Raw genomic sequence first — 14,892 nt, forward strand, 5'->3', positions numbered from 1 at the left:
GTTATAACAGGAGATTACTATCACCAATGAATCGATATCTCACTTTTAAGCACAAGCAGTCTCTTTTTTTTTTTTTTTTTTTTAACAGGCGGAGTGGACAGTGAGAGAGAGAGAGAGAGAGAGAGAGAAAGGTCTTCCTTCCGTTGGTTCACCTTCTAATGGCTGCCACGGCCAGCACACCGCACTGATCCATAGCCAGGAGCCAGGCACCAATCCCGGTCTCCCATGCGGGTGCAGGGCCCAAGCACTTGGGCCATCCTCCACTGCACTCCTGGGCCACAGCAGAAAGCTGGATTGGAAGAGGGGCAACCGGGACAGAATCCAGCGCCCAGACCAAGGGACTAGAACCTGGGGTGCCGGCACTGCAGGCAGAGGATTAGCCTATTGAGCTGCGGCACTGGCCGGTAATCTTTCTTAAACACTGAATTGTAAATATGAGTTTAAAATATGTAGGAAACAATGACTGTTTCTGTTTCCTAAATGAACAAGCAACAAAGTTAATTTCTATTATTAGTATACTTACTTGTCCATTTGTTTCCTGGGATACCAAAGAATCAACAAGAAGTTTTTGAAGTGACATTAAGTACCATTTTGTTATACGTACTCAAGTGTCTGGTGGAAACTAACATGAAGGTGAAGACTATGAAATCCCTGTATCAAATGTTCTGCAAAATAAGAACTACAAATCTCAAGTTTTATGAACTCCAGGACCTCAAATCTAATTATTAATTAAATTACCAAAAAGCTACATCATGTATGAAGAAATACCAATAGTGTCTTTTAAAGGTAATTTTGACAAAATTTTGTTTTTTCTTATGCCCTAACCTGAGATTTTAAATCCCAAATATGACAGTAGAAATCAAGAACTTTTAACATGTGTGGGTCTTTATTTCCTAAGTGAAACTATCAGGAAAATTTTGTTTACTTGCAAAAAGCTTGAGGTCTGAGGATTCCACTTCTCTTCTGGCCTTCCATGCCAAGTATTTAAGATGCTTAAACAAACCTGAAAAAGAGGGGTAAAAACACCAACAAAACTGAAAGGGTGGCTTAAGAGACAACCATCATAACAAGAAGTAAAAGCAAATTACTATTGTGTCAAAGTATCTTGGTTTTATGCCCCCAAATAAATCTCCAGTGGCTGTTCTATTAAAACAAAACTGGTATCTTCATATGTGGTCCAAACTGTGTGGCATTATAATTCATTCATAATGAAAAATTATGAGGCAGCACCTACTACATGCCAACATAAATAATGTATTTTTAAATGAAAAATAACTCAGCTTCAAAATACAGAACTTTGCAGTGAGGAAAAATGGTAGTGATTTATAATTTTGTAAATTTTATTCTAAAGTTCAGAAAGTTATGAAAATGGAGTATGACTTAATGGAAGACACTCTGATTTCATATCTGTCTCTGCATTCAACTTGTGGCAAAAGATTGTTATGGTTGGAGGATTCGGATATGGATCAAATCTGGCCTCACACCAACACTAAGCTGGCCAAGGGAAGAGTTCAGAGACTCCCTAGGAAGATATTGAGGAGTCTCGGAGCTCATCAGAACACATTTTAAGGCCTGGCAGTTACTTGTTCACTTAGATAGTGAGACTGAACTCAACTCAGGTTCCAAACACAGGGCAATCAAGTCACTGTGAGGAGAAAAAAAAAATGGGGACATCTGATTTATACTTGTAAACTACTCTTGTGATAGATAAAAATAAAACGGGGGGACTATTCCATACATCATATGTTCTTCTGGCATATAAGCATCTAGCAATATTAAAAAAAACTCAGATTTTGTGAACATTTAGAATTTCATGTAATGTGCAACAAATCAGAAAATAAGCAGTCCTTAAAAAGAGCAGAGAAGGCCTCTTGGAAGGTCCATTAATGACCTAGACTTTTTTTTTTTTTTTTTTTTTTTTTTTTTTTTTTTTTTTTTTTTTTTTTTTTTTTTTTTTTTGACAGGCAGAGTGGACAGTGAGAGAGAGAGACAGAGAGAGAAAGGTCTTCCTTTTGCCGCTGGTTCACCCTCCAATGGCCGCCGCTGCAGCCGGCGCACCGCGCTGATCCTGGCAGGAGCCAGGAGCCAGGTGCTTTTCCTGGTCTCCCATGGGGTGCAGGGCCCAAGCACCTGGGCCATCCTCCACTGCACTCCCTGGCCATAGCAGAGAGCTGGCCTGGAAGAGGGGCAACCGGGACAGAATCCGGCGCCCCGACCGGGACTAGAACCCGGTGTGCCGGCGCCGCAAGGTGGAGGATTAGCCTATTGAGCCACGGCGCCGGCTAATGACCTAGACTTGTATCTACAGATCCATGTGTATTATCCCAAGTACTGTCACTCATTACCCCACTTGATGTTTAGAGCATTCTTGTGATAACTAATGGCTTTGTCCCTTTCCCTGTCCTTGTCCCTGTACCACTAAGCCTTAAGGAAATTAATCTCTCTAATCAATTAAATTAATCAATTAAAGCGGCCGGTGCTGTGGTGCAGTGGAGAAAGCCACTGTCTGCACCTCTAGCACCCCACAAGGTGCCAGTTCTAGTCCACCTGCGCCACTTCCAACCCACCTCCATGCTCATGCATTTGGAAAAGCAGTGCAAGATGGCCTCAACACTTGGATCCCAGCAACCATTTCCAAGACTTGGATAAAGCTCCTGGCTCCAGCCTCGGCCAGCCCTGGTTGTTGCAGCCATCTGGGGTGTGAACAGTAGATGGACGATCCCTGTCTCTCTCTCTCTCTCTGTAACTCTGACTTTCAAACAAAGAAATACCTTTTTTTTAAAAAATCACCTTTATTATTTCACACTTAAACGCTCGTCAACTAAAGTTAACATTGCCATGAGTATTTTCTTTTCCTAGTCACAGAAATTCTATTCTTTGCTTTTCAAAAGAAAGTTAAGGAAGGTCTGCTTCTAGTGCAATCTTTCACAATAAACTCAGGAAATGAATTCTAGTTTTACGATCTAAGCTAATGAAGATGATGAAATGCTAACTTGCAACCACAGTTCTCAGACAGGCTGAGTACCTTTGAAACAAAGAAGGAAAAAGCAATGGAAAACATGGGAACATCATAGATAAAGGTTCTTTTCTTTTTTTTATTTAACAGGTAGCGATATAGACAGTGCGAGAGACAAAGACAGAGAGAAAGGTCTTCCTTCCGTTGGTTCACTCCTCAAATGGCTGCTGCAGCCGGCATGCTGCGCCAATCCGAAGCCAGGAGCCAGGTGCTTCTCCTGGTCTCCCATGCGGGTGCAGGGCCCAAGCAACTGGGCCATCATCCACTGCCTTCCCCGGCCACAACAGAGAGCTGGACTGGAAGAAGAGCAACCGGGACTAGAACCTGGAGCCCATATGGGATGCTGGCACCGCAGGCTGAGGATTAACCAAGTGAGCCATGGTGCTGGCCCCAATAAAGGTTATTTTCAAGCACTTGCTATTCGCATCATCAAACAAACATCTCCTTGTGAAATTTATACATTTCTTCTAATCTTTTGTCACATATTAAAGGTTATTCCCCATAGAAATTACCATTAAAATTCCATCAAATTATGCAAAATTACTTTTGAAAGTGATTATGGTGATCATTTGGCCTAGAGATTAAGATGTTACTTGGGATACCCACTTCCCATATACGACTGCCTGGCTCAAGTCCCAGCTACTCTGCTTCTAATCCAGCTTCCTGCTAACGTGTACCCTGAGAGGCAGCAGGTGAGAGCTCAAGTAGCCGGGTCCCTGCCATCCCTATGGGAGACCCAGACTGAATTCTGGACTGCTGGCTTTAGCCAGGCACTGTCCTAGCTGTGGCAGGCATTTGCATAGTGAGCTGGAGGCTGGAAGCGCTTTCTTTCAAATATGACTATTATTCTGAATTTAATTTTCAAAGGTTTACTGTCATATAATTTTTACTATACTTTGTCAGTTTATTTACTTTTGATGGAAATGCATAATTTTCAAAAAATTATTTGAAAGGCAGAGCCACAGAGAGAAAGAGAGGGAGAGAGGGAGGCTGAGAGTAAGGGAGACAGACACACAGAGAGACTGATCTTCCATCCACTGGTTCACTCCCCAAATGGCCACAATGGTTGGGGCTGGACCAGGCTGAATCCAGGACACTGAAATCTCATCTTGGGTCTCCCATGTGGGTGACAGGGGCCCAAACACTGGGCCAACTTCCACTGCTTTCCCAGGCACATTAGCTAGGAGCTGGATCAGAAGTGGAGTAGCCAGTACTCAAACTGGCACCCTAGTGGGAACCAGCATCTCACGCAGTAGCTTGACCCACTGCGCTATAAATGCCAGCCCCATATCTTCCTATTTTTCATATAAAAACGTAAAACTATTTTTGTCATAAATTAAACTTCAAAAGTTCACAACTGTGTATGTTAGGGACCATAAAGGTAATTAGGATGGCAATAAAAAAGTTATGATCATATGTGAAAAGAGAACAGAGAGGTGTTTCTTTTGTCATTTATCTCCTTACAGGTACTTAAGGACTGAGAACTGGAGTCAATGAAAGTAAAAAAGTAAAGAGGCTAAGACAGACAGTGGCTCTGCTATATTCAAAGTAGCGGGCCGTGGAATGAACTGAGTTATGTTAGCCCCTCAGTGACTTCATAAGGTCACTGAGCTTCTTAACACTATAGTGTCTCTACGCTTCTTGGCTTCTTCTTTTATTCTTCAAGCTAATCTGTGAATAAAGGGAAGGACAGCATGAAGAAACCTGCAAGCTCTTAGGACAAAAAGTGGAAAAGCTGCTCGAATGGCAAAGAGCCTTTAGATACTGCAATGGTTTGAGTATTATTTGAACATCTCCGGCAGGCCCATGTGGTAAAAAGGCTTAGACCCCAGGGTTGCACTACTGGGAAGTGGTGGAACCTTTAGGAGGTGGGAGGTTCTTAGATCACTGAGGGTGGCCGCTTGGAAGACAGTTCTTGCGTGACTTCTAGAATTATACGGGTGGGGGAGGTGGTGTCATAAAAGTCAGAGTTCAGACACCCTCTCTGTTTGCTTCTTGGCTTGCCATGTGTTCCTTCCTCCAAACATGCTTCACCACTGTCACCGTATACCCTCACCAAATGCCAAACCAATAGGCCTGCTGATAATGAACTTAAACTTCTACAACTATGAGCTAAATGAATCTTTTTTCTTTAAAAATTGTAGATGTCTAACTTTAAGAAGAAGTTTAGTAATGATAATCAAATACAGACACAGTACATTGGCATTAGAAACAAAAGACTGCAATTACATTACCTTGCCATCATTATAGAGGTTTGGATTGAATCGTACACTATGACCACCAGTTGTCTCTAGATTCACAAGAGGGGGTGAGCTGGGATAATCTTGAGGAAAATATACATCAAACTCAAAGCAGCCATTTGCATAGGGGGTATCCGCTGGGCCAGTTATCAGAACCTAGTATGCATACACAAACACAGAGAGACCTGATGTTGCAGTTATTAAATGCTGACATTCAGAACAGTACAATCTGACATGAAGTAAGAACAAACTTCTAACTGCCTAAATATGTATCTACCAGAATGTGCTAAAATGAAAATAAGTTAAACATAAACACAGGATTAGAAAATGGTTTTGGATTAGAATTAAAGTGATTTGGTTTTGGTAAAAACGGACTATTCAGAGAGATGCCTTGTAGACATCAAGTAAATGTCACGATGAATAAACTTCGAGTCAGCCAACAGCTATTTATTACATCCTTAAAAGCTGTGGGAGAAAGCCAGAGGCACTAGTGTCCCAATCTGTGCAAACTATGATTTATGCTTGGGAGATCCACAAACTCCAAGTGTGAACTTTTGTGGTCCAGTTAGTGAGAAAGTATCTTTCTAGGCAATAATCCTAAAAAAGATACCACTGTAAGTGCAGGCTAAATAGACAAGGTCCACAAGACTGCTACAAGAATGTTACACATAAAAAAAGCAAACGAACCATGTCAGCAAGTAAAGGATCTCTCATGAGTCAATGGGTCAACACATAGAGAAGTGTATTTGAAGAAAACAGAAAATTAATTAAGTCATAAATGTAAAGAAAATATGTTCCCCTCCCACCTAGATATCAAATTTTTATGATTTTCTGATGCAGCAGTCTCTCAGATTTTGGGTCAGACCATGACTGTGTTAAAACATAAAGGTACAGTTATTATTATATTACCATCGCTTAATTCAGAGACTTTATGGATTTTAAAATGTGTACACTTCCTAAGAAAGAAAAACAAGACTAACTGTTGAAGAGTGATATTAGAAAACACAAGGTAAGTTATCCTGGAGGACAAGGAAGACATCCTGTAACCTTCTGTCTACTGAAAAGCACTGAGTCCTTTGAGACTATGTTCTAAAGCTGCGGCACGTAGATAAGCCTTTACTCAGGAAAGTGGATCTTCTGATGTTTTCTTCTAGATATATTTTTTTTTTTTGACAGGCAGAGTGGACAGTGAGAGAGAGAGAGACAGAGAGAAAGGTCTTCCTTTGCTGTTGGTTCACCCTCCAATGGCCGCCACGGCCAGCGCACCATGCTGATCTGATGGCAGGAGCCAGGTACTTCTCCTGGTCTCCCATGGGGTGCAGGGCCCAAGCACTTGGGCCATCCTCCACTGCACTCCCAGGCCACAGCACAGAGCTGGCCTGGAAGAGGGGCAACCGGGACAGAATCCGGTGCCCCGACTGGGACTAGAACCTGGTGTGCCGGCGCCGCTAGGCGGAGGATTAGCCTAGTGAGCCGCGGTGCCGGCCCTTCTAGATATTTTCAACAGCAGCCTAACATACTCTAATCTTACAGAAGAACTCCTTTTACTACACTCTAAAATAGTCAACAAAGTTTTTATTAAATTTATGAAAATTCATGCTGTTTCTAATGTATATGAAAATCTGAGTAATAAATGACATAAAGAGACAAGAAAAAAAGTTGTTCTTCCTACCTTCATGATGTCGAGCCGCTCCTCATCACAGCGTACAAACACACTGGAGGATGACGACAGAGGCAGGGAGGTAGAAAGCGTCACAGCTTCCTGGGCAAGGCGGCGGGCTCTGGCAGCACTGTTCGCGTCACTGGCATTCTTCACCTGAGACATGTAGTGGTAATTTACTTTAAAACCCAATTTCCCATCTTCATCTTCAGAAACCATTTCAAATGTATCTAAAAGGAGGGGGTGAAATTAATCCATTGAAAAAGAAGGGAACCATATTCAAAGATAGTTGTTATAATGACAAAAATCACAAATATGTCACCAATCCTTTCTCCCACACAAAAGAGAGAAGACCGCAATATAGACTATAAATGAAAACAATGGACTATAAATATTTCAGCAACACCTATGTTATATAGGCATTAACAGTGTTGGATGGAAAATGTAATAGAAGCAAAGGCAGGAAACAATGTTTCATCTAAATGATTTAGGTTAAGTAACATTATAAAGTAGTAATCTATTACCAAAATAGGGTATTTTACTGAAATAACTCAAGATATAAAATATAAAAAATACTCTCACTAGATTTCATTCCTACAAATATACCCAGTCTTTATATACTTCCATTGATTTGGAATTAGAGAACAGAAAAACCAGGCCGAGAATTATGTTAACAGAACAAAAGATTATTAAGATAATGTTTAAGTGACTAAGGAGGAAAAAAAACTATTCCAAGTACTTTGATGTAACACAATGAGCTAATTCTAAATCATTTACTTAGAGCATCTTGGACAGACATATAGAAAAAAGTAGATCTGAACTTCATCTCTGACATTAACTCAATTCCTCATCACTGCATATACAAAGATTTAAATAAGTTCTAATACTAAATTAAAACCAGTTAAAGGAAATACTATGATTATAGGTAATGAGGACCTCTGATCTTACATTCCACATATTTCTAAATACATGGGAAAATAGTGATTTTCCAATTAATATTAATCCTGTAAATTTTACCAAGAGCTTATTTAAAAAGTGCAAGGTCCTGGGCTAAGCAATTTGGATCAAATGATACAGAAGAAACTATGTATCTATCTGCCTTCAAGGAGTTCAGGATCTAGAAAAACAGGAAGACCTACAAAAAGTATTACAAGTCTATGTACTACACTGTTAGAAATCAAAGTGTTACAATCTTTAACAAATCTTTCCAAGACAAAGAAATTTTGGTTCATTTCAAGCAGAAGCTACACATATAACTGTAACTGATGAGATGCATTATGTCTCAGTGAAACTACTGACTGGTTCTTATCAGTGAACTCCTAACCTGGAATTATTCCATCTGCCCAATGCTTGTCTTTCATGGACTACAGGGATAAATTTCTGTTGAATTTTATGAACAGTAATCTTCCAGACACCAAAATGGGCCTATCCTCATACCCAGAAGGAAACTTTTGTCATTTATTCACAGATAATAGGGTCCACTAATATCAAAACTTTATTAAAATAATCATTTAGGTGTCTAGTTGTTGAAAAATATATCCTGTTTCGCTCAGCAATTCCTCTTACATTAAAAAGGAATCAATCATGGATATACACAAATATTTATATATATTGGTGGCCACTGAGATGCTGTACATGTTACTAAAAACTTGGAGACAACCCAAGGGTGCACTGATTAAACACAAATGACATTACAACATATCATATGTAGTTCAGGAAAATCATTATATTAGAAAATGTGGGTATAGGGGACGGCACTGTGGCATAGTAGGTTCAGCCTCCGGCCTGCAGCGCCAGCATCCCACACAGGTGCTAGTTCATGTTCTGGCTGCTCCTCTTCTGATCCAGCTCCCTGTTAATGGCCTGGGAAAGCAGTGGAAGATGAGCCAACTCCTTGTGCCCCTGAATTCATGGGGTAGACCAGGAAGAAGCTCCTGGCTCCTGGCTTTGGATCAGCCCAGCTCCACCCACTGTGGCCGTTTGGGGAGTGAACCAGCAGATGGAAGACCTTCTATGTTTTTCCTTCACTGTCTGTAATTCTGCCTCTCAAATAAATTAAAAAAAAAATTTTTTTAACAAGGGTCGGGGTTTTGGTAAAGCAGGTTCATGTTCCACTTCTGATCCAGCTCCTGGATAATGTGCCTGAGAAAGCAATGGAAGATGACCCAAGTGTTTGAGCCACTGCCACCTACACGGGAGACTGGGAGACCAGATAAAGCTCCTGGCTCCTGGCTCCGGCCTGGCACTTGCGCCATCTGCTGCTGCTTCCCCAGGTACATTGGTAGGGAGCTGGATTGGAAGTGGAGCAGCTGGTACTTGAACTGGTGCTTATATGGGACATTGGCAATGCAGGCAATGGCTTAACCTGCTATACCAAAATCCTAACACTCTGACTCCACCATCTTATAAGCGATATTATATGTTCTGTTCATCAGCCTCCATTTGTCCAGAGTTCTAGAAAGGGAAAGGTAGGACTGAAAGCATATAAACTACAAGTTCTGAGGATGAATTTCAGGTAAGATTAAAATTATAAGCACAGGGGCTGGCTTTGTGGTATACAGGGTAAAGCCACTGCCACCTGCAATGCTGACATCCCATATGGGCACCAGTTCTAGTCCTGGCTGCTCCACTTCTGATCCAGTTCCTTGCTAATGTGCCTAAGAAAGCAGCAGAAGATGGCCAAAGTGCTTGGTGCTTGGGCCTGCACCCATGTGGGATATCCTGAAGAAGCCTTTGACGCCAGCCTGGCCCAGCCTTGGTTATTGTGGCCATCTGGGGAGTGAACCAGTAGATGCAAGATCTCTCTCTCTGTCTCTTCGTCTCTCTGTTTAACTTTAAAATAAGTAAATAAATAAATCCTTAAAAAAAAAGCATAACAGATTTTGGTCAATTCTTGGTTTCTTGACCAGGATGCATAAAATGGGGAGGGAAGAAACAAGAGAAAAACTTTTTTTGTTTTGTAGACATTCGGTTTATATTCTATTTTTCTAGGTTTTTCAAAGGCCTCCTACTGAAGTCATAATTTTTACAAATTGAAGAGATAAAGGTGATACAAAATTTTCAAATGTATCCACATATAAAATGTGGATTTTACATGCAGTTCTTAAAAATTTTTATTTGACAGCCAGAGATAAAGACAAAGCTCCCATTCACTGGTTCACTCCTCAAATGCCTACAATGGCCAGGGCTGGGCTGGGCTGGGCCAGACCAAAGCAAAGCCAGGAGTTGGCAACTCAGTCCTCCATGTGGGTGACAGGACAAGCCAGTTAAAATCTTCAATTTACTGGAATACATGTCAACAGCAATGTTGAAAAACTGAAAGTGAGATAGATATTCACGCGTGAAAAAATTTCAACTTACCAAACTGTAATTTCTTCATAACAGCCACATATTTTTCTTCAAGAGATTTTAACACTGACAAAGGCTTGGGTTTCATAGCCACCTTCTTGGAGTGTTCACCTAGTTTCTTTTCTGTTATTTAATATTTCAAGATAAATAACATCAGTATGCATTTTAGAAGATTAAAAGTAAAACCAATTTACGTCAGGAGTTCAAATTTTGAATTCCAGAACATTGCCTGTCTCTTCAGTTACTTTCCAATTTTATTATTTTGAGAATAAAATATTTCTATTTCATAAATATAACAAATCCACTTTCAAAATGGAAGTAAAATAATATAAAATCCTTGTGATCTGTAGCTAATGTTTGAAAATACCCATGTAAACTAAATTCTGACAGATAGTCTTAATGTACTATTATCTCCCTAATACATTAACATTTTTCAATTTTGTTACTTTCAATAGGAATAAAAAAAGAAATTTATGATGCATGTTCTTAGCCAGTCACATGCAATTTTAGCAATCTTATCTAATAGAGATAAACATTTTTTTTTTTTGACAGGCAGAGTGGACAGTGAGAGAGAGAGACAGAGAAAAAGGTCTTCCTTTGCCGTTGATTCACCCTCCAATGGCCGCCACGGCCGGCGCGCTGATCCGATGGCAGGAGCCAGGAGCCAGGTGCTTTTCCTGGTCTCCCATGGGGTGCAGGGCCCAAGCACCTGGGCCATCCTCCACTGCACTCCCGGGCCACAGCAGAGAGCTGGCCTGAAGAGGGGCAACCGGGACAGAATCCGGCGCCCCAACCGGGACTAGAACCTAGTGTGCCGGCGCCGCTAGGCGGAGGATTAGCCTAGTGAGCCGCGGCGCTGGCCTAGAGATAAACATTTTCAAATTAGAGACTGTTAGACTGACAAGAATAAAACCTGAAATGACAGTATTTTTAGGAAAATGAACTTGCTTGAAAACCATGAACGTAAAGCAGAAGAGAAAGACAGTTTTCAGCAGATAAAGAAACATCTTTGGCTTAAATGAAAGCAGCCTTGCGTGAACAGTAGCGTACCTTGATTGGCCTGTCGCAAACTGGTGGTGGCAGCAGAAACTATCTCAGCAGTCTTTTGGATGTCTGGCACCAAAAGAGTAAGTCCTTCTGGTTCTTGATCAGATGCATCTGGTTTTACTCCTGTTTTAACATTTTCCCTTTTAGATCTGAATTTGTTTTAATATGGAAAGAAACACAAGGAAAATTAAAATATTAGGACCAAACAATAAACATCTCCATAAATCAGTAATAGTGGCTAAAAATAAAAATGCCAGTTTATATTTCACTTGTCATATACATAATACATAGTAGTAGTAGTTTAATTTAGATTCACTACTGCTTTGAAATCTTAGGCTGATGCCCAGGATAATAAAGTTACAAGTTATGCTCCCTTCTAATATAAAAACAGAGAAAAGACAAACATTATGCAAACGTTCTGCTCTAAAAGACTCAGACATCTGATTATGTCTGTACATTCACAACTTCAAAAACACAATTAATCCAGAGACAGGGAAATCACTTTTATACCCAAAAGCAACAAGTGTTTGTCTTTTATTTGCTTGGAATACATTAATTTCCAAGAAAAAGAAATACTAGTCCAGAGTAAAATGGAAGTTCAATGCCTCATATGTGCTTCTATACCTGGATCTTTAAACACTAAGTTATAGCTATAGTGCCTAAGATTTTAAAGACATTATTCTGTTCTTACCAGGTTCTAAACTGTACCAAATTTTGTGACAAATTATTATCATAGTAGGACGCATTACAACAAAGTTTCTGCATATAAGACATCAAAATTCTTTAAAATTTTCTAGATGAGTATAATAGCAGTTTAATAAAGATTATAAGAGGTGTCTAAAAAGCTCATAGAAAATGCATATTATAGGAGAAAAAACTATTTTAGATTTCAATCTTTTGCACCAAAATAAACATAACTTTTAATTCCATTTTCTATGAACTTTTTTGAAATAACTTTGTATTCCCTTTTCTTCTACTTCAACTCTCAGCATGTTATTCACATAATAAATATCTTTACGATTCAGCTTCTTAGAAAGCTACAACTTCATTAAATAATTCAAAACATACTAAAGTCACATATAAAGAGTTTTAAAATATTAATGCTAAGGTATGATTTCAACTACAGATTACACATTTTTCTAGTTGTATACCTACCAAAAATTACCTGGACATTAAGTTAAAATAATATCTTAAAATGTGAGCATGGAGCTTTACAGAAGCATAAAAAGACTAAGGGAATGAGGAAGAATCCTTAGCAAAATAATACTGTGTTACCGTCATACAATTAAATTTTTATCACAAAGACAAAAATCTGCCCAGAAACAATTCAATGCTTAACTATAGGTAGGTAACAAGCAGTAAACTTAAGAAGCCACAGAGGAGGGTAGTAGGGCTAAATATTTGGATACAATATTATGCATGTGTTTTGAATTTGGGTCCTCTATGGAGCATGAAAAAACTAGTATCCACAAATATTTCAAACTATAGAGTACATACTATCTCACCTTGTAAGATGACTTAACTGAAGACACATAATGTGAAACTGCACTATTTCCTCACCTCCTGTGCCCTCTTTTCACATTTCCTGACCCATAAGAAGTCACAGAACACTATGCCATTTGGGGAGGCACCTGGCAGACATACTGAAAGCTACTTCATTCTTCAACTTCTGTGTGTACATGTGTGCATATGAATGTGTGTTTCCATGTACACTTAAAAACAGTATAGTGAATGTTTAGAACTTGAAATTTGAATTTTTAGTATTAGAGTCAACCGATATCATATTTTTTATAGCTATGAAATAAAGTTGGGACTCTAGCTTCACAGTGCATCTGGCCATTTCTTAATAAAGACATGACTCTGGCAAAGAAACACTTAACAGATTATCAACTGCATTTTCAAAAGCTAGTAACAAACAGTGTCAAACACTGAGAATCAGGAAAAGTGCCTAAGTCACTGCACAGTACCCACTCTGATTTACAAGGACTTATCCCTCCCCAACTGTAAATGATTCTCTATTAGTGAGGCTTAAAAAATTCTTAAGTAAAAGGGTCATTAAACTCTGAACAATATAAGAAAATTATAGTAAGTTGTTTGAGAGAAGAGTTATGGTTATAGCTATAACAAAACACAGATGGTATTCTAAGCCTATGGTCGATCAACTGACCCACCCTGTGCTCCCAATAAAGATTTGAGGTAAAGAAACATATCTTGCCAAGCAGAGAAGGAAGATATGAAAGAAAAGCTCATTCTTTCTGAAAGGGTATTTTCTTCTTGAAGAAACGAGAACCGCTGGCGTGAAAAGTGGACTGTATCAATGCAATTCAGGGCTTTACAGTACTCACCACCCCAGCAGACAGGTCACCCCTGGAAAGCGATGGGTTCCGACTTTCAAGCCCTATTCATCAATACCAATTTCCTAATCTCAGTTTTTACAAGAAGATTTCTACATTATTAAAATAGTGCAAACAGGATGACAAAAATTCTGTTTTTTCGTAAAAAAAATTAGTGAAAGGATTCAGAGAAGCTTAAAAATATTTTACACCAAATGCATATAAGAAACGATCATATATAACTCATGTTGAAGACAACGGCTGAATCATAAAGCAGATACATTTTAGACCTTTACACAGGTTCTGATACGAATTTTTACTTAGATAGTCTCTGATAAAACCATACAGAAAAAAGGGGGTAATCTCCAAACAGTGAGGCTATATCAAATACATGAAGGACACACACTACCTTGCCTATTAATGATTGCAGCTAGTCATCGTCTGACATTAAACTACAGCCAGTCGTTTCTTTTCTACCAAAGTTGCAGGTTACTGTCAACCCATCTGTAGGCCCAGTTCATGAAAAAAGGCCATACCTTAGCTCACATCCTGAAGACTGTGTGAAAAGCTATTTGAGTTCAAGGCACCTAGCTGGAAGTAGGTCTTTGAGACTGACAATGGATCCAACATGGTAAAAGCAATCAGCGACGGCCGCTACCATGGTATCCGCTGCTCTGTGCATACGTTGAATCTGGTTGTGATCACTGCCCTGAAGAAATACGAGGAAGCAACTGAAGTTTCTACTGTTGCACAGAATTAGCTGCAAACATTTTCCACTATGCTGTGAATTCCAACTAAACTAATAAAATAAGCAAATTTTGGCTCTATGATATATAATCTGAACTAGGATGTGAGCGAAATGGGTAAGTCTTTCTTCTGAAAACAAAAGGGAAAAAAAAACCTCAAACCTCAACATTTGGTTACACTGAACTGCCTCTATTAACTACTGCTCAAATTAAGCAAGATAATAGGAAGACTAAAGACATATCAAAATTATGTTTGTTTCTTATCCATCAACTAAGAACAGTTTACTACAGCTATTTTCTTGGTAGAAAATTAGCAAAGACTTCTTTAAACCCTTGCACTCCTAATTTTAAAACCAAAAGTATCATACAGCTGAAATAAACATTTAAAAAGCAGAGTCACTCTGAAGAATTTATCTGGAGTTATGCTGAGATATCCAGTTTCAGGATTATTAAGGATTAGCATTTTAAAAGAATATTCTAAAACAGTAAGAGAATGAAACTT

General features: G+C 39.3%; 2 protein-coding genes across 15 annotated transcripts in view; one reads left to right on the forward strand and one right to left on the reverse strand.

Annotated features, from left to right (window-relative positions):
- Positions 1–14,892, reverse strand: part of BIRC6 (baculoviral IAP repeat containing 6) — a 255,140-nt gene that overhangs the window by 8,245 nt on the left and 232,003 nt on the right. For 12 of the 14 annotated variants that reach the window (XM_089326564.1, XM_008254565.5, XM_089326562.1 and 9 more), the window contains 5 exons: positions 11,315–11,460; positions 10,277–10,387; positions 6,929–7,146; positions 5,251–5,412; positions 926–1,003 (listed from right to left, as the gene is read on the reverse strand). In XM_089326564.1, coding sequence (XP_089182690.1) covers positions 926–1,003; positions 5,251–5,412; positions 6,929–7,146; positions 10,277–10,387; positions 11,315–11,460 — 715 coding nt within the window. Of the gene's footprint in view, positions 1–925; positions 1,004–5,250; positions 5,413–6,928; positions 7,147–10,276; positions 10,388–11,314; positions 11,461–14,180; positions 14,354–14,892 lie in introns of those variants that run through there. The other 2 variants (XR_016229486.1, XR_016229487.1) reach the window with 2 other exon arrangements.
- MEMO1 (mediator of cell motility 1) overlaps positions 2,016–14,892 on the forward strand; it is a 652,780-nt gene continuing 639,903 nt past the window's right edge. Inside the window, exon 1 of the mRNA XM_089326580.1 lies at positions 2,016–2,089. The gene's annotated coding sequence lies outside the window, so the exon portion shown is untranslated. The remainder of the gene's footprint in view (positions 2,090–14,892) is intronic.

Source organism: Oryctolagus cuniculus, chromosome 2, assembly GCF_051225735.1.
Source record: "Oryctolagus cuniculus isolate XC-2025 breed Fujian yellow rabbit chromosome 2, ASM5122573v1, whole genome shotgun sequence".
In the NCBI taxonomy this organism is placed as follows: domain Eukaryota; kingdom Metazoa; phylum Chordata; class Mammalia; order Lagomorpha; family Leporidae; genus Oryctolagus; species Oryctolagus cuniculus.